Source organism: Brachycentrus maculatus, unplaced genomic scaffold, assembly GCF_059751285.1.
Source record: "Brachycentrus maculatus isolate JH-2025_06_01 unplaced genomic scaffold, ASM5975128v1 h1tg000304l, whole genome shotgun sequence".
NCBI lineage: Eukaryota > Metazoa > Arthropoda > Insecta > Trichoptera > Brachycentridae > Brachycentrus > Brachycentrus maculatus.
The window spans coordinates 398,249-420,000 of record NW_028281054.1 but is presented as its reverse complement, the minus strand read 5'-3'; the positions used below and the strand labels follow the sequence as shown (position 1 = coordinate 420,000).

At 30.6% G+C, this 21,752-nt stretch overlaps 2 protein-coding genes across 2 annotated transcripts in view; both read left to right on the top strand.

The window, feature by feature from the left end:
* Window positions 1-5,262, top strand: part of PolG1 (DNA polymerase gamma, catalytic subunit tam) — a 36,046-nt gene extending 30,784 nt beyond the window's left edge. Inside the window, exon 16 of the mRNA XM_088267736.1 lies at window positions 4,886-5,262. Within this exon, the coding sequence (XP_088123862.1) occupies window positions 4,886-5,132 (247 nt within the window). The 3' untranslated portion in view covers window positions 5,133-5,262. The remainder of the gene's footprint in view (window positions 1-4,885) is intronic.
* LOC148304785 (putative RNA-binding protein EIF1AD) overlaps window positions 1-21,752 on the top strand; it is a 75,112-nt gene that overhangs the window by 30,784 nt on the left and 22,576 nt on the right. The window contains exon 2 of the mRNA XM_088267737.1: window positions 12,945-13,075. Within this exon, the coding sequence (XP_088123863.1) occupies window positions 12,953-13,075 (123 nt within the window). The 5' untranslated portion in view covers window positions 12,945-12,952. The remainder of the gene's footprint in view (window positions 1-12,944; window positions 13,076-21,752) is intronic.

The following is a 21,752-nucleotide window of genomic DNA, read 5'->3' as shown; positions in this document are numbered from 1 at the left end:
ATCGACGGACACTGTTCTTTAACACCTGATCACTCCTGGAAATCTTAATGGTTTCGGGCAGCAAATTAATATATATACATATTTTATATAAACATATTTATAAGTTACATTTGTATGTATTTTTAAACTTATTTTCATGTTTAGCCTCGTAACGCTGTTTAATGTTATACTTTTTCAAGATAGAAACAGAATCATTGCATATCAGGCATGCTGGCTTTGTTTTAAATTCCACGAAAAAATAGTTTATAGTCCATCTGTCTTAAGAACTCTCAGTTCTTCTGTTACTTTTCTCTTCTTTAGTCAAACGTCTTAACTACTTGGCGCCATTGTGGGTCTTGAAATTGTCAGGATAGTGAAACACTCCTATATAATCAAAATAATCTATGCAATATGATGCGAACTACGCACGATGGAATGTTCTTTTGGTGGTTTTGTGTAAAATGAAAACTGTGTGATTCGCTCCGCGGGCCGCGGGTTGGCCACCATTGATATAGATCTTAAACTCAACACGGTGGCTAAAAATGTTTAGCTGTTGGAATTAATTACCTAAAACCCAATTAAAATTTCGATCTAAACTCTTCCGTAAGCTTTACAACGCCCAAGATCGCCCCGAGTAAAGTAGGGACAACTTACGAAAGTTTTGTATTTTGTAGTCAATAATCTGCGAACCGAATTATTCTAGCAATTATCTGGAAAAGAAAACAAAGAAGACTTCCTAGTCTATTCTAAATGCTAAGCCTCGACGCACACGTTCGTTTATTTGAACACACGCACGGGAAATGCAAAACAATTTCGTATTGCGATACATTGAGTCGAATGATTGTCGATGATGCTTAAGGCTCAGTATTTGTTAAGTTGCAATTTAATTTTCTCTAAATACAGGTAACATTTAACATAATTGTTTTCTTTCTTCTTAAAATACCGTTTTTGGATTGAAAAAATAGGTTTTTCTTCTATATAATTAAATGGCTCTGAAAAGAAAAGAGTTATTGAAAGAAAAAAAGAGACGTGTGACCTATGAGGTGGTTTCCTGTGATTGAATTCTGTGTTTGCGTTGTATCCCCTTAACAGCACTTGCGTTTTTTTGGAAATTTTACATCAAGTCGTATAATATCACAAAATAAGTACTTCTACTAATTCAATTACATAATTCCACATTTGTTAATTTGCGTAAATACCTGGAAGAGGGACGGGAGGGAGGAAAAGTGGAAAAGGGAAAAAGGGAAAGATCAAAGCTCAAGCCAAAGAAAATTTTATTGAGATATTGAAAAAGCCATTGATCTCCATGACAATGCATTTAGTACGCTGTACATATCGCTGACTCCTTTCAACAACGTCATATATAAAAAATCGGAAATTTTCAGTTTTGCATGTTTTTGGAAAGCCCAGAAAATGTACTATATACCAGCAAAAGCGGCATATTTGTAACTTCATATTTACCTGCTACAGGGCAGAAAGTGCTGTTTTTCCATTTTGAAGAAAAGGTATTGTTTAATTATCTTTTAAATTAACTAAATACTTTTTAGATGGAGAAAAAACATTCAGGTTTTACCTCAAAAGATCTGTTGCACAGTAAAAAGTTCAATAAGTGGCTTGATATTTATTTTTAATAAATTTTATTGTATTTTTAAACTTTGAAAACGATCTGAAAAATCAAGTTTTTTTGATATACGACTTTCTTGAAAGGAGTGCGCGATATGAGTTCAATCTGTGTTTAATAATATTTTTACCATATCGGAAGCTACATAGAAAAAATCTACAGATTTGGAGCACAATTTATAATATAAGTATAACATCGTGAAATGCAAAAAAGCCTAAATTGCTTAAAGTACTGCAAAGTATGTATAATTGAAATGCGAGTTTTCAACACTTCAATTTCACTGTAAAAATGCGAAAAAACGTCTCTAGAACGCTGACTTTGTGACATTTAAGACGCAAAAATTCATCTTGGGTCAGATAACGCGACCATTTATAACAGACTCAATCTAAAAAAAGGACTCTTAGACCGCTTAAGTACCCCATTTAGCGCTCCCTTATAACCTGCACTTCGGCTTTAAGTGTATATGCAGGGTAGTTCCGGCCACATTTCTTGAAATTAATATAAACTCAGGAATGGTGATAGTGGTGTTATTAAGGGTACAAATCAATTACGAATTGATTGTGAAATATTCACAAAATATTAATTTATTTCGTTTTTTTTCAAATTTTTCGTTTGTTTAAAATCTTAAGGCTGAGATCTCGAATGTTCAAATTCAGAATCTGACCGGCTATGCTAAGGGCTAGAGACGTCTTTCGGCGCACATTTTTCTTTAGAATAAATATTGGAACTATTTTTTTAAAATATGTATTAAAAATATTTTAGTGAATCTTTTTGAATTCCTAATGTCAAAAAATAATATGAAAAATAACTCCTATAATTGAAGATAACGTAGATTTGTGAACTAGTTTTTGTAGACACACTCAAAATGTTGCTAAATGACTCATTTCTATCATTTCCGCTGATTAAAATGTACAAATACACTTTAATGTTTTCTTAACTCTTTACCTTTCTAAAACTCTTATTTTTTTTCAAAACCATTTACTGTATTTGTTTCGAAGAAAACGTATTTTTTCAAAACAAAAACGTTGTTTTAAGCAAAAAAAATATCACGTCAAATGTTTTTTAATTTTTTTTAATTTTGAAACATGTATTTGTTAACTAATAATAATAATAATATAATAAAACCCTTATCCGCACCCCAATGGTGCATAGGGCACTGTGTCATATAATCGCAGTGTTATCTTGATCGTTTATACATGAAGGAAAGGTGATCAGCCCTCCGCTTCAGGTACCAGACCATGATAATTTTTTAATAAATATTACAGTGAAAAAATCACTAATAATTATTTTACCCCCCTTGGGAATCGAACCCGGGACCTCCAGAACGGTAGCCTAGCGTGCTGACCATTACACTACGGAGGCGGACAAAATATATTGTATGTGTATTGATATGTATAAACATATCAATACACATACTGTATACGTTCATCTAAAAATTCATAAACATAATTAACATTTTTTTTGCTGAGACCCACCAAGCCACCTTGTGTGTCTTGTCGGTGGAGTTCTTTTTACATACACTCTATTTTATTTTGTATATTTTAACCTAATTTACGCATAAAAAAACGCGAGGTCCTCTTCCTTCCTTATATATCCAAAGTTCTATTAGATGAAAGAAGGCAGAAATGTTAGTTTATTTAAAAAAGCACGAAAAAACAGTTTGCGGTAAAATTTATCGAAACTTAGTTACATTTGCTTGGGAGGTCGACTGTATTCTTCCACGAGGAAAAAGACCACAAGATTTTCTTTTGTGATATAAATTCAACCTAATACTTTAATGCAGAGTATTTCGAAGGGAAAGACGAATGAATCCAGATTAAGCACTATGAATTCCATTTAGCCTCTATAGTTTTTTTTTCACAGTCAATGTATTGGAGCAGCTTTAATTTTCTATTTTTGTACAGAAATAAATAAACAGATTGAGGCCAGGGTTTTTGTAAATTGCGAGAAATTAGGAGCATACAACAACGCACTGAGCTCGGTCAAAATAGTACAGAGAACCATTATTTCATTTACAACATTTTGAGTGTGTCCAAATACTTGTTCACAAATCTAGATTTTCTCCACTTCGGGGCTATTTTTACATTTCGACATTTTAACATAGATGATGAAGAATGTGGAAGTCTGGATATTTACAGGGATAACGACCTGCCGTAGGCTGGTTAAGCTGGTCACTTTACACATGTCCATCATTTGACTAATTTGATAAATGTGGAAAAAACTATATAGTTCGTATTTTACTATACAAAATGCAGTTCCACAAAGAAATATCAGTGCAAAAATTAAAATTTAACTTAATTAATATTTCGGATTTGGCGTTTTATTTGTAGAACTCCATTGCTATTTATATATTAAATGTTACAATCAAACACTGATTTTTAGAGTCTACTAAATTGTATTTTATTTTTAAAAACACTTAATATAAATTGTGACAATTTTTTCGCCTTGTTATGGCATTTTCAAACTAATGTCGAATTAATAACAAACATTTTATGTGTTTTTAAAAATCAAATACAATTTTTTAGACTCTTAAAATCAGTGGTTGATATTAACATTTAATATGTAAACTTTATTTCTTGAATGATTTCCGCAGATACTTTGTGGCACATTTCATAAACTTTATAAAACGAAATAACTTTGTTATAACCACTTTTTTATTAATACAATTTAACCTACCAATTTCAACAAGAACCTTGTTACCATCAGGGTCATCCTAAATTTAGGATTTTTACGGAGTGTGAGTTTTTTGGTGAGTGTATTTTAATGTTTTAAATTTTTTTGAATTAATATAAACCCTGATGATGACAAGGTTCTTGTTAAAACCGGTAGTAACCTAGTCTTTTGTGATATAAATTCAACCTAATACTTTAATGCAGAGTATTTCGAAGGGAAAGACGAATGAATCCAGATTAAGCACTATAAATTCCATTTAGCCTCTATAGTTTTTTTTTCACAGTCAATGTATTGGAGCAGCTTTAATTTTCTATTTTTGTACAGAAATAAATAAACAGATTGAGGCCAGGGTTTTTGTAAATTGCGAGAAATTAGGAGCATACAACAACGCACTGAGCTCGGTCAAAATAGTACAGAGAACAATTATTTCATTTACAACATTTTGAGTGTGTCCAAATACTTGTTCACAAATCTAGATTTTCTCCACTTTAAAACCGGTAGGTTAAATTGTATTAAAAAAAAGTGGTTTCATTTTATAAAGTTTATAAACTTTATATTAAAAATATAAATAAAAGTGGTTATCAAAATGTATGTTTTACTTGTTTATTCCAGACTCGGTTTGATGGACCTACCCCAATCGGTCGCTTTCTTCAGCTCCGTAGATGTGGATACATCCCTCAGGAAAGAGACTCATCTCGAATGCTCCACCCCTTCGAACCCTCACGGGCTTACGGCGGCCTACGGGGTTCCCCTAGGAGAGTCTCTGGACATACATCAGACGTTGCAAAAGTGCCCAAACGGGCTGGGTGAATTATACAAGGAAGAGGAAAATAAGGATGTAATAAATAATAAAAGTTGACCATTTATTCGGCCGATTTGAAGAAAATACTGGAGAAAATAGGGGAACAATGTACCATCCACGTTCCATTTTAGTTTTGTACTACTTGTAATAAAAAATACTTTGTAAATAAATATTTTTATACTATTGTTTTAGTTGTTTCATTAATTTTTCCCTTTAATCTAATTCCTTACCATATTTCATTGTACGTTTAATGTATTTACATATCTACTTTTATCGACTGTTTTTATTTACTTTGTCTATGAGGTAAGACCTTTTTATTTATTTATTTTTATTTATTTCATAAAGACATAGATACATATTTATTTCATATATACATTTACTATATATCTAACTTCTTTCAAGAACGTCATAAATCAAAAAACTTGATTTTTCAGGAGAACGTTTTTAAAGTTTAAAAATATAATACAATGTATTAAAAATAAATATCAAGCCACTTATTGAACTTTTTACTGTGCAACAGATCTTTTTTGGTAAAACCTGAAGGTTTTTTCTCTATTTGAAAAATATTTAGTGTATTTAAAAAAAAATGAAACAATACCTTTTCTTCAAAATGCAAAAACAACACTTTCCGCCCTGTAGTGGGTAAATATTAAGTTTAAAAAATGCCTCTTTTACTGGGATATAGTACATTTTCTGGGCATTCCGAAAACATGCGCAACTGAAAATTGACGATTTTTGATTTATGACGTTCTTGAAAGGAGTGAGCGATATGTATTACGGCTCTTTAGGCATGGCCTGTGTTGAGCCGAATACTAACATGTCAATACAATTTTTATATTTTATTTTGTAATATTATTTGTTTTTTAATTTTTTTAATTATTAGATTATATGGTACTTATATATGGTATAAATATATGTATATGGTATATATCGGTAGTGTAAAGGCGAAGGGTTATATCTGTCTCAGACCGAATTTTACAGGAGAGCAAAAACAAACTTGTGAAATTAAATAACTCATTTGTTTTACGTATTTTTATATGTACATATCTTAATAAAAGTAACTACATAAGTATTGCAACTACAGCTAAAATCCTTTTGCCTGATTATGGAATACACTATTTTAGACATTTTGTGGAACAAACTTTGAAAATGAAAATTTTTACAGATATACCCTTTTGCCTTTACACTACCGATATATATATATATATATATATATATATATATATATATATATATATATATATATATATATATATATATATATATATATATATATATATATATATATATATATATATATATATATATAAACATATATATTTATATATATATATATATATATATATATATATATATATATATATATATATATATATATATATATATATATATATATATATATATATATATATATATATATATATATATATATATATATATATATATATATATATATATATATATATATATATATATATATATATATATATATATATATATATATATATACATATATATCCTTAGAATTATGTCCGATTAGTTACTTTCAAGAAGGTCATTGAATGTCTAGTTTTAAAGCTCTTTGTATTTAAGAAACTTTTTCTTAAGCTTTCCATTTGTTGAGGTCATGTCGTACAAACGCCTTTAATATTTATGAAAAGTCCTTTTACATTTCTTTGATCCTTTCACAAATTTTCGCCGTCAGTCGCACTCTAAAACCCAAATTTAAAAATAAAAAAAAACTTTGTTTTCGTAGAGTTCTGAAATCCCCAGAAAAAAACTATGATTATCCTACAACTTGTTTATTTTTAGCGATTAATAAAATAATCGGTTAATAATCATCATCCTGTATTTTGTACTTTTTCAAATTTATACAGGTAATCGAAAAAATTATATAATTTATATTCGAAGCACCAACTTTGTGATTTTCCATTTTATAATGGTTAGCTTCGAAACCGGTAGACATTATAATTAAATTTTAATAAAAATTTTATAGTGATTTTAAAACAAAGTCACATTTTAATTACAAAAAAAAATGAAAATGTAAAAGACGATGTAAAATTTAACTAGCTTAAAACTGACATTGATAAATTGCCGATTTACTTTTTACTACACAGTAAATACTTTGCATGTGAATTATCTTTCATTTTGTTTTACATCGTTTCGTTTCGTCGATTTCGGCGGATATTGGAAAAGTGGAAAAAGTTTGTGAAAAAATTAGCAATGTTCTTTTTCCAACTTGTATAGGGTGGTGCAAAATGAATCACCCTATCGGAAGATGTTACAATTTTTGCAAGTGGCATTCTACATCAATCAAATTTGATATTTGTAAACTAGACAGCTGCAGTATACAAACAGATTGATAAAACGGGTACAGGCGTGTATAAACACTGGCGGCAGCCACTTGACAGATACCATCTTTTCCACTCAACAGAAAAAAAATTATAAGGTCCAGATAACGATTTCCATCACTAAAAATAGTTATTAAAAAATATAATGGGATGTTTAATTTTGCGCCACCTTAAATTTGTTACTTTACTGCAGCAGTCTAGTTTACATGTCGCTCACTCCTTTCAAGAACGTCATAAATCAAAAAACTTGATTTTTCAGGAAAACGTTTTTAAAGCTTAAAAATATAACACAATGTACATAAAATAAATATCAAGTCTCTTATTGAACTTTGACTGCGCAACAGATCTTTTTAGGTAAAACCTGAAGGTTTTTTCTCCATTTGAAAAATATTTAGTATATTTAAAAAAAATAATTATACAAAACATTTTCTTCAAAATGCAAAAACAACATTTTCTGCCCTGTAGCGAGTAAATATTAAGTTAAACATATGCCTCTTTTGCTGGGATATAGTATATTTTCTGGGCATTCCGAAAACATTCACAACTGAAAATTTACAATTTTTGATTTATGACGTTCTTGAAACGAGTGAGCGAAGTGTCAAATATGATTGACTTACGACGCGATTTGCAAAAATTATAAAATCTTACGATAGGGCGATTTATTTTACGCCACCTTGTATATTCATCCTGTAGACAGTCTAGCGTGCTCTATTTCGTATTTTATTAGTTACACAAAACCACAAATCACTTTTAATATAACCGTTAAACTATCGAGTTGAAGAATTGACTACGCGCGTTGGCTCTAAAAGCTTTGTATTTTCAATAAATCTTTTTTTTTGTTCTCAATAATGGTACCATGAAATTCCTGCTTGAAACTTTTGGATTGATAAAAATCTCAGCTTTGTATCAAGACATAAGCAAAAAAGGTATGCTTACTAGGCCGACTTTCCACTAACGAGAAAACTTGCTCGCAGAGGTTTTCTCTCAAGTGTGTTTACACTGCATAGAAAATTAATCTCATTTTTCTGCTCGCCGCAAGAAATTTCCCACTTATCAGAATTTTTTTTTTAAACATAAAAATTATTTGTATTATTTTTAGTTTGTGGCATCTGATACATACTTTTTAAATTCTTAAACTTATCGGCATTGAATGGTGTTGTATCGATGCAGTATCATCTTGAACGTTTGTTACATTAATAGCTATCAATACATGATAAAATTTATGAAGCAATGTGGTTGGTGATATAGGCAAAGGTATTCCGAGGAAATCTTGTAATCATCAAGTATTTCTATCCTTATTTTACATGCAAGTTAAAAAAAAACTTATTTTACATGCAACTTAAAGTGCTAAAGTACTAGATTTAGAAGTACTAGATTTAGTACTAGATTTAGTAGATTTAGATAAGTAAAGGTACTAGATTTTTTTTAAACCTTTAATTTACCTAAGAGCTAAACGCATCAGTTTTTTTTAAACCCTTATTTAACGTAAAAGTTTAAGATATAAGATATTTTCGCTTTTATTTTACCTACAATAAAAAAGATATCACATTTTTACACTTATTTTACTTGAATATTAATGATATTATATTTTTCACCCTTATTTTATCTACAAGTTAAAGATTCAGATTTTTTTCACCCTCATCTTAAGAACAAGGTAAATATATCGGATTTTTCAACCTTATCTTAACAACATGTAAAAATATCAGATTTTTTCATCCTTATTTTACCTGCAAGTTAAAGATATCAGCTATTTTCACCCTTATCTCATTACAAGGTAAAGATATCGAATTTTTCGCACCCTTATTTTTACCACGAGTAAAATGTATCAAATTTTTCACCATTTTTTTTAAAGTAACAAGACATGATTTTATACTTTTTTGTACAAAAATGCGAAAGCGATGACTTTTAAATTAATCCCTGTAAGTCGGTTTACAGTTGAAATATCATAAATACGCAATTTGCACATTTAATGAATACGGAAATGGTAAAAGATAATCCAGATTAAGAATTTTGTAAGGGAAACAATATCCCAGGACCTTGGTACAATTTCGAAGGAATTTTACGGAACGTGATACCACAAGAATGTCGCATATACTTTATTGTGGTAAGACGTCAGAAAACTTTTAATTTATGAGGAATTTATACTGACGCGTGTACTCCGGATCAAAAGCTCTTTGAATTAAGTATTTAGTATGTAAAATTCTCAGGTTTAATAGGATAAAAATATATGGTCTAGTTAGTCGGTCCATTTAGACCAGTGGTCGACAACCTATTTCAATTTCAATTCAAACCCTTATCCGCACCGCAATGGTGCATAGGGCACTGCATTATACAAACACGGTGTTATCTAGATCGTTAACACACGAAGGAAAGGTGATCAGTCCTCCGCTTCAGGTACCAGGGTAATATTGAATAAATATTAGAGTGAAAAAATCACAAATTATTATATTTATTTGACCCCCCCTGGTAATCGAACCCGGGACCTCCAGAACGGTAGCCGAGCGTGCTGACCATTACACTACGGAGGCGGACGAAAAACCTATTACCCGCGTGTAGTTGAATTACCCACTACGACATTTTGAATTACCCGCCAAAAAAATGTTTTGATGATTTTTTAATTTTTTATTATTTATTCATAGAAAATAGCACTAATTACAAACAACTCCAAGTTATAATGTTTGTTTGTTTTTTTGTTGGTTTTTTTATCACATAATTACAAATAAATAACTAAAGGTCAATTTTTACACTGGTGTCATCTAACGTGAAGTGACAAGTATTTGGACACACGTAAAATGTTCCGAATTATTTTTTATTTTTTATTTAATATGGTTACAAATGTTTTTTGAATAATTTTAATTAATATTCTAAACATTTCTACAATCTTATAATTAAAACACAGCTCTCTCCAAAAAAGAGACTGAGCTGTTGTGCTTGGAGAAGGACTTACACTTGTTTATTTTTATTGATTTATTTTTAATTTTTTTTTCATTCTTAGATAAACATATTATTTTTGATATTTCATACTTATCGCACGCTTTCTCTTACGTGAATTGTAAATACCTACTTAAGACCCAGTATTCGTTAAATCGCAACTTAAAATTCTCTGAATCCAGGTAACATTTGACGTAATTCATTTTATTTAATATACTGTTTTTGTATTGATAAAATAAATTTTTCTTCGAAATAAATAAACGGTTTTGAAAAGTAAGGAGTTATTAAAAGTCATATTATTTTTTGACATCTCATCATTGACAAAGATGAAGAAGAATATGGAAGTCTGGGCATTTACGGGGCTGACCACCGTCACAGGCTGGTGATCCAATGATCCAGTTGCAAATTAGGTGCAGTGGTCGGTGTGAATCTGTGCGTAGTCCAAATTGGTTGTATCATTTTTTGACATCTCATCAAAGATGAAGAAGAATATGGAAGTCTGGGCATTTACGGGGCTGACCACCGTCACAGGCTGGTGATCCAATGATCCAGTTGCAAATTAGGTGCAGTGGTCGGTGTGAATCTGTGCGTAGTCCAAATTGGTTGTATCATTTTTTGACATCTCATCAAAGATGAAGAAGAATATGGAAGTCTGGGAATTTACGGGGTTGACGACCGATTATAGGCTGGTTTAAGTGAACACTTTACACACGTGTAACATTCTCCAATTCTACCCATTATTGACAACCACACTACTCAAATTCTAGGGAAAGGGAAGTTCTATATATATGAATCAATTTTAAAACATTGTTCTTGAATCACTAAAGACATCTATTGGTGAGATGAAAAGAAGCTTTTTATTGAACAGAAACTCTTTTATTAGAATGTTATTTCATCTTTGATGAGATGTCAAAAAATAATATGGAAATAACTCCTATAATTGGAGATAATCCAGATTTTGTGAACAAGTATTTGGACACACTCAAACCGTTGTAGTTATTTAAACTGTTTGTTTTTCTTTGAATTTATTTTGTAAATGACTTTTTTAAAAACTAAGTATTGCAAAAATATTATTATTTTGAATTTTTTTAGCTTCTTACATTTCAATAACTCTTTTGTTTCAAAACCATACATAAAATTTATTTTGAAGAAAAAAATATTTTTTCAATACTAAAACGGTATAAATACCGTACCGTAAGCAAAAAAAAAAATAACGTCCAATGTAACCTAGGTTTAAAGAAAATTAAGTTGCGATTTATGCTTTAAAACAGACAAAGCATGGGCCTTAACCCATGCTTTGTCTGTTTTTAACGCCACCCCTATCGTGTTCCCATAGTTTAATGATAATATTGAAGCAGCTTTTCGACCCAGTTTGCTAGGTAGGTAAGTAAGTGCTGGCATTATAATCCGTATCGAATTCGTACAATGTAATGTAATAATTAATGGATAAACACGTTTGCGGTTTTGCGCCTCATTACGTTCGTAATTATTTCGCTACACGTGGCTGATTCTACTGGGACTTACATCAATAGGTACATATGTCATATAATAAAACATTGTTATCAAATCGATCACTCCTTTCAACAACGTCATTTATAAAAATAAAAAACTGGATTCTTCAGCAGATCGTTTTTAATGTTTAAAAATATAATAAAATGTATTGAAAATAAATTTCAAGCCACTTATTGAAGTTTTTATTGTGCAACAGATCTTTTTAGGTAAAACCTGAATGTTTTTTTCCATTCAAAAAATATTTAGTGTATTTAAAAAAATAAGTGAACAATACATTTTCTTCAAAATGCAAAAACAACACTCTCTGCCCTGTAACGGTTAAATATTAAGTTGAAAATATGCCGCTTTTGCTGGGATATAGTACATTTTCTGGGCATTCCGAAAACATGCACAACCGAAAATTTACGATTTTTGATATTTGACGTTGTTGTTGGAGTGAGCGATATGATATATGATTTTTGATACTTTTGACTTGTACATACTTCCTCGTTTAAACATATATTTATTTGTATTATATAAACAAACTTACTAAGCATCACGCCGTTTCTCCGTAGGGGTAGGCAGAGAAAATGGAACGCCACACCAATCTGTCTTTTCAATTTACATTCACCTCTTATACCCCCATGTATCTCCTCATACATGCCTTTCAACTCCAGGTTATAATTGTTTTATTCCGACTCCTGACCAGACCACTTTCAAGTATTTAAAATACAAGATCATGCTAAGTTTTCTTTATTTTTATGTATGTATGCATTTCATGAAGGTTTCTCCTAGAAAAAAACTTACTTATTTCAACCACAGATGTCGGTGAAAAAGAAGCGCATTGAAGAATCATTTCAAGTATAAATATAACTTCCGAAATTTAAGTAATGCGGTTATCAATCATACCTAGAATGTTGAATGTTATTCGCGTTTAAAGTGATCAAAACTGGCCCACGACAGGTCCTATGCCCTGCAAATAGTCAGACTTTAGGTTGTCACAATGATGGGTAGAATGGTGAATGTTGCGCGTGTGTTAAGTGATCAATCAAACCAGCCCATGACAAATGTACATTTTTGTATTTTTTTGTTTCAGTTTGAAGCATGTCGAGGGCTACTAAGATGAAGCACGTTTTGGACGAAATCATGCTGAGGGATCTGAAGCTGCCTGAGGCCAACCAATCTGTGGTGCGCGTGCTCGCTAGCAAGGGGAACAACCTGCACGAGGTGAGTCAAACTGTCACATACTATACCATATACAGTATCGAACAGATTAATTGAAACAATTTTTTTTGTATTATTTTCGTAAAAAAATGTAAAATCTTTTGTTTATTAGTTATATCACAAATTATTATTTGATATAATCTCATTTGGGCTCAATCAAAGATTTTACCCTTCTTGGCATCTATTCTATAAGGTTTTGGCACGTGGATGCCATTCTTTTTTTTCGAAACCATACCTGAATTATGGACAAAATGAGCTTTTCCACAGTAGTGCAATAAATTTTGGAGAGCCGATTCTTACAGATTGCCGATAGATTTTAAATTAGGTTTATGTCTGGCAAAATTCTTGACCAGTCCAACGCAGTTCAGTGTTTTTGTGTGAAAAATTTCATCATTTTTTTGGATTTGTGGCAGGGGGTTTAATCCTCCTGAAATATTCCATTACCATTTGACCTTCGTTTTTGTATCTGGTAGTATCTTTTCCAGTAGAATTGGGTGATACTTCTCGCTATTCATCATCTCAGTCACTGTAAGAAGCAGCCCAGGTCCATAATACGAGGAACACCTCCAAAACATTTTTTTAGAGGGTGTTGAAAATACGAAAAAAAGTTTTGTTTCAATTAATCTGTTCGATACTGTATATGGTATATTAAAAGTATTGATAACTTTGTGGTATGATAATATTTTTTTCCGTACCGCAAAGTATTATAACGCACAAAGGCTTTTATATTTCTACTTAACCATACCCTCCCGGTGGTATGTATGTACTACAACTCGACTTATAATAAAAATATAATAGATACGGTCTCAGAATATTTGTATTCCTCCGTAATATACCGTAATCATGTATTACATGAAAGGATTATAATATAAAGTTATTCATTTGCAGCGACGGAAATAATAATTTGTGATAAAATCGGGAATAAAATGACCAATACACAAACATTTCTCATCGTTTGAGCGCGTGCCGTTGCTTTGTGTATACGCGCATGTCGTTGCAAGTGTAGTAGTGCGCAGACCGTCGTATGCAACGGTCGTGTCGCTACGATAGCTATTGCGACTATTTACGATGTCTTTTTTGTCGTTTTCAGATAATTATCAGAGCTAACATTATAAAATTGTTCAATTTAAACTTCAACTTTGGTCAATAAAAGCAACATTTAGGAATATTCACATTTTTCCCGTTTTTGAACTGGATTTTCATATGGTGTACAAAATATATATCACCGATGCACGCGGGAGTTTTTAGCACCGTAAAGGAAGGGTTAAAATAGCTTATAATTCAATTGCCTGTCGGGAACTACTCCATAAGCTCTCTATTAATATTCCTGTAATACCACTGTTATCTTATTTTTAGAAGGGTTCTTTCAAAATTTTATTTTTGTACAAATGTCAAACTGTAATAATTGAATTTAATGATCTGATGATGGGATGCTTATTCCGAAACCGCTAGACACGAATAAAAGTGGTATTACACAAAGTGAACGATGAATGATAAGGAGAGTGTTTTTTTTAAATATTCACATAAATAGTATACATTTATTTAAAGAACACTTAAAAACTTATTTAAAAAATGTTTTGCAGAGACCCACCAAGCCACCTTGTGTGTATTGTCAGTGGAGTTCTTTTAAAATAAATTTTTTATTGTTTTTATCCATTTTAACCTAATATACACACAAAAAAGATAGAGAAAAATTAAGAATACAAACTTTTTTACAATTTTCATAAAATTAACTATTGATCGTTTACCCATTCCTTTATTTTGCCTTTATTCCATATTTTATTTTGACCTCTTACCTCCGTGTTGTCACATACTATCCTACCTCCCCCATTGATAAGGACTGTTGTGTCGGTTTCACCCTCATTCACCCTTATTTATTAATTATTTTTCGAGGAATTTAATATAGGAGTTTCTGTTACACAATAAATTTTCCCCTCACTAATTTACATTACGCGCGATGTCATCAATTACATAAAGTCATATATTATCATTAAAATTAATTGCATTACGTTAACGTGATGCAAATTTATTTCTTGATCTTTGTTTTAAATTTTTTGTGAAGGGTGCATGGCTCTAAGTTTCAAATGGTATATACAGTATATAAAATAAAGTGGATTAAATAATTTATAATATATATATATATATATATTATATATATATATATATATATATATATATATATATATATATATATATATTTATATTATATATATATATATATATATATTATATATATATATATATATATATATATATATATATATATATATATATATATATATATATATATATATATATATATATAATATATATATATATATATATATATATGTATATATATATATGTATATATATATATATATATATATATATATATATATATATATATATATATATATATATATATATATATATATATATATATTATTCGGGTTTTTTCAAACCTATTTGCATGTTTAGCCTCGTAATGTCGTTTAACGTTATACATCTTCAAGATAGAAACAGAATCATTGCATATCAGGCCAATCGGCTTTGTGTTAAATTCCACGAAAAAATTGTTTAAAGTCCATCTGTCTTCTGTTACTCTTCTCTTCTTTAGTCCAAAGTCTTTACTACTTGACGCCATTATGGGTCTTGATATTGCCAGGAAAGTGAAATACTCCCCTCCCATATATGGGATATGATACAAACAACGCACGATGGAATGTTCTTTTGGTGGTTTTGTGTATACTATGATTTGCTCCGCGGGCGGCTGGTTGGCCACCCTTGATTTAAATGTTCTCTTCTCAAATAGAATTAAAACTATTTTTCATGGTCAATAATGAATATCTTAATGGCAGCTTTCTAAGAGCATAAAGATGGCGACAGTCTGAAAAATATGAATTCAACCCTCTATTTTTTATTTCAAATTTATATCAGTTAGGTTGTAGAAAAAAACGCTTTTAAACTTTCTAGTGTAATTTCGACAACTAAGTGCGACCTGTCGGTTCAGCCCTATTCAAATCGCTATAACTTTGTTAATATTGAAAATTTGGAAATTTATTTTTGAAGACATATTTTTAAGAGTCCATACTTTAAGACTGAGAATGTTATAAAGAAATGCCGTCTCAAATTTATTGCTGGTCTTAAAAATGACGCACTTTCATATTTGATGACTTATACTGGCCACTTTAAACTTTCAACATCTTTAGTTTGGTGCTAAATTACAATATTTAAAAAAATAATTCATTTAATAAATTTATTCGACAGTCACACTTTATGGTAATATCCATCCATTTTTTTTATTTAAGTTTTACTGGGTAAATACCATTATTTCTTAAAATGTATTTTGTGACATGTGTTTCGATGCATTCCGCATAATTTTTAAACATACGGTGTTTGAAAATGATTCGGAAAGCATCGAGACACGTATCACAATGGATGTCATTTTTAATTTAAGTTTTACTTAGTAAATACCACTAGTGATATTCAATAAGTAAAACTTAAATTTAAAATGGATATATTGTACCACAAAGTGACTGCCGAATCCATTAATGAAAAAGATATCTTGTCGCTCGAATAGTGTAGTGGATATCCATTTTTTTATTTAAAAAACATGTACTTGTAGTTTGGTAATATAACACTTTCCTTATCATTCATTTTTCACTTTATGTAATACCACAAGTATTTCACAAAGTGAACTACGAATGATTAGAAGAGTGTTTGTTACATTACCATACCACAAAGTAAACAATCCTTTTAATATACAAAATAGATTTATACTTATTTCGACTGCTTATATCGTAGTCGTACAGGAGAAAGTGACCAACTACCAAAATGTAAAATGTTCAGGAGGGCTATTTAAGTCACTTTTGCTTGGCAAGAAAATAAATATGAATGCAGTTAGTCATTTTTACTAAGTCAATATATTATATTATACTTCCAAGTTTAAAATCCTTTGGGATTTTTTCAGGGCAATATTAGGCTAGTAAGATAGCAAATAGTCAATAATCACGTTTTTGTTAAACAATGCACTTGGTCACTTTCTCCTGTATGACTACGATATGTAAGAATCCCCATGTTCATACATGGTGGCTATGAGATAAACAGCTTGGTATACCGCTTTAATTTTTTTCGAATACCGGTTGAAATTATTTTCTATTCCCATGCCGTTTACATTGTTCTGCAAGGGGTGTATTGGGAAAAATGGGCCCCCATAACACCGCGGGCTAAAAAGCCAAATTGTCGGGCAAATTTATGTGTTACATTTTCTCCACATATTGGATTATTAAAGCAATTATGCTCGGGAAATTCGGATGCGCGCGTATTGCAGTAGGCTTTGTAAACGTCGCGAAAATGGTTTAAGGGTAGAACGACTGTCAGACAAGGGGTAATTTTCCAAATGAGGGACGTTCAAATACGTTAATACATTATGCTTGTATGTTTTTCGATATGGAACAAATGCACGACATATATAGCCAAAAAAATACCAAAAAATAATTTATTTGATGTATTTTTATTTATTTATTTATTTTTAAAACATGTTACATACATAATTCAAAATATAATATTTTCGATGGGTAATTACTATTTTTCATTTTGGGACATGGGATTAAGGTTAACAAGACTAGAACACAAATAATAAAGTTACAAATTTTTTTTATTTAAATAACGAAAACTAATACATGGAAAAATATAAAAACTAATAACAGGTATAATAAATAGGTTTAAGAAGCATATTTAAAATACAGTATCTACTCAATGAATTAGGGCCACGCGGAATTTCGCGCAATATCTCAATTCAAACAGGAATAACTCAGAGAAAACCTTGAATAAAACAACATTGAATTTTATTTACACATGAACACTTTATTAGGCTTAAATTATGCATATATTTTCATATAAATATAGTAAGTATTTAGTATTTCCACCTTTGGCAGAAATAACTGCCTCAATTCTTTTTGGCATACTTAAAATGCACTGTTTTATCATGTTTTTTATTTCTTCGTCTTCTGACCAAATTTTTTGAATATTTTTTTTAGACAGTCTACTGTCAGATTTGGAAATGAGTAAACCTTATTTTTTAACATGCTCCATACGTTTTCTATAGGATTAAGGTCCGGAGAATTTCCAGGCCAGGAGAGTAAAGGCAGATTTTTGTTAGACAAAAATTTTATTATTGATTTAGCCCGGTGGCAAGGTGCCCCATCCTGTATGAAGGTGTATGGACCTTCTGTTGGGTCGAGTGTATGGTAGAAGGGCAATAAAATTCGTTCAAGGACCTGCTTATAGGAATTTTGGTTCATTGTTCCTTCCACGAAAAACAACGGCCCAGGTAAATTGTTAATAATACATGACCATATCATTGTTGCAGGGGGGTGTTTGATAACTTTTACCACACAGGCCTCATTGTAACGTTCCATTGGTGTTCTCCTGACGAATCGACGGCTCTCTGTCACGGCTTCTAACCGGCACTCATCACTAAAGATGACCTGAAAAATAATGATAATTTAAGTTTAATTCAAATATATAAGTTTATTTACTAAAATGATATGTTGAAAATTCAATTTAAATAAATACCTTTTTCCAATCATCTACCGAGTAATTTCGATGTAGCCTGGCCCATTTGAATCGATCCGCTTTCATTCGTGGTGTCAATTTTGGTACTTTTACAGGGCGCCTGCATTTCAGATTTACTTCGTAAAGACGTCGCCTCAGTGTTGATACCGATATATTTATACCCTCTTCTTCCAATTTTATTTTTAATGTTTTTGCTGATGCACTACGGTTTTCTTAGGCACTTTGAACGATTTTTCGATCAGTCCTCGGTGTTGTTTTTCTAATCCTACGACAGTTCTTTCGCCGATTGCTGGTGGCGGGTGACTGATTTTTTATTTATTTTGAAATTCTGTCCACTGTTTGACGAGAAACGTTTTCTTTTTTTGAAATTTCTCTATTAGATAGTATTTCTAATTTCAGTAGCACTATAACACTAGACTTTTTTTCCTCAGAAATGGCTTTACTTTTTCCCATTTTGTCCTTTTCAAAAAAAACACTTGTGTTTACAAAAAAAAAAATAATTTATTAACTAAAATTAAAAATTCAGTTTTTTTCACAAGACACGATAACTATATAACCTCTCTGAACAAAACAACAACCAGAACTCAAGAAACTTCACTAATAAATGAGATAGGACTATTTTTTGAACTTTTAACCATCTGTCTACCTGTGCTAATTAGGGACCTTTCTCAGAAAAAGGGTTTGAAATTTTGTAAAGGCTTAAATAATCCAGGTATATTTTACATATTATTGAAGGTAATATACATGATATTAGATGTCAATAGAAAACTTAAAGTATTTATGTAAAATAAATATAATAATCCAAAAGATTTCAGAGTATTCTAAAAAATAATGGGCGGCCCTAATTCATTGAGTAGATACTGTAAACAAATGAGAAATAATAAAAAATATAAGGTAAAAATAAAATAAGAAAATAATTCTAAACACTACATATATATCTTTCCATAAAGTATTTTTTCAGATAATTTATTTCGAATCCCCGAACGCTTTTTATTTTGCCTTTCTTATTTTGTACTATAGTCGTGGACTTCATCCAGGTTCAATACCCACTTTGCCACAACGTGATTCCTATTTTCAAACGCAAACAGCTTTGGTTCACTTAAAGATAGCATTGAATTGAAATATCTGAAATTTCACTCCACTAGTATACAGGTTTGAATTTTTTCATGAAATATAATTTGGCGGGTAATTTGTTTAATGAAACGTCCAATTTGGTTATAAAAGCATCCAATTTGGTTTGTAAAACGTCCACGTTGTAAAATGTTTTACATGTTTTTGTGTTTGCTTTTTACTGACCCTCGTACAAAGATGTCCGTATTTACTTTGTGATAAGTAATTTTTACTTTTTTATTTTTTACGAAAACATTGATATTGTAAGAACATCAAGAGATTTTAGAAAGTTAACTGTCGATTGGCATAGCGAGTTTTGCAAGCGTATTTTTTTTATTTGTTCGGGAATCGTACAGCTTTACATTTAAAAAAAGTATATAATAAACTATAGTTACATTAACAATAATAAACATAACATTACATTAACGAAAATAGTTACATTAATAAAAATAAAGCCAATTAAACAATTCCACATTTATGTTATAATAACTATTAACAACATTCAGAGATAAAAAATATGGTATAAAAAATAAATTTTGCAGGAAGGAGAAGGAAAGGAGAAGAATTAATGAAGGTGTTTTTTTTTTCTTGGTAAGAAGATTAAAAATAAGAATATATTTAAAAATATATACATACATATACATACACATAAATACACACATACATACATATTTATACATACATATACACATACATATACATACATATACATAAACATTGCATACACAGAAAAAAAATTGTCTTGCTCCGTTCACCCCCCACCCATAACATAACATAACTAGAGATTTTAATATTCCATTTTTATCCTACCTAACGAGTTTTGGCAGATTATGTTAAATATGGACGTTTATATTTTTTATTTTCTACCGATTAGAGTAAAATCATTTTCTAAAAAACGTAATTTTTTAACATAACGTGGTTTGCAAGTGGACTACTCAAATTTTCGCGGGTACGGTGTTTTTAATCGGCACCGCGCCATTTCGAAATAAAACAGGTATGCACGTCACATCCTCATGGGGAAGGGTATTTAAAGAATAATTAAACAATGATAAGGGGTTTTACATGTGTCATGTTTGAATACATTGTGTTCAGGGAGTCATTGAAATCCGGTTTTATTTTCCGGTTTACATTGTACGTATCATGCGTGGCCACAGCGGGAATTCGAACGAGGGGCTGTAATAGCAGACACCCACTGAGCCTCCGGCGAATTGGAACGTTTAATTATAGCGTTCATTTTATATATTTCGGACAATAACTCGAGACACAATTGAGATCGTTTAAATGAAATTATTAATGCTACTCGTAGACCAAATATTATTGCTCACTTTAGTGGTCAGCTATATATAGCCGTATGATGTTCAAACATTGACCAGTATCGCTTGTCTGCATTTGGTTGGCCGGAAGATTTTGCTTCTGAGCAATTAGCCCGCAAATATACATTGTCATCATCATCAAACCCTTATCCGCACCCCAATGGTGCATAGGGCACTGCATATAAATGCAGTGTTATCTTGATCGTTAACACATGAAGGAAAGGTGATCAGCCATCCGCTTCAGGTACCAGTCCAGGGTGATATTGAATAAATATTACAGTGAAAAAAAAAGCACGCTCGACTATCATTCTGGAGGTCTCGGGTTCGATTCCCAGGGGGGGTCAAATAAATATAGATTGTACTATGTATAAATACATTTATGTACATATTGCGTATTTATAAAATATTTTTGCTAGGAGACATATTTTTTAAAGTATATTGTTATTTAAATCTGACTTGATTATCTTTGTACAAGAAAAAAAGTAAGTAATTCAATATTCTTGTTAAATTTTATTCTTTGGGAATACATTCTTAAATACTTGGTTTAACAAACTATATTTTTAACTGAATCCAAAATATATTTTATTTATTTAAGTACTTAGTTGACTTAAAATTAAAAATTTTGACTGTGTCCAAATCTTCGTTCAAAAATTCTGGGCTTAGCTCTACTTGGGAGTCCTTTTTAGATTTTTTTATTG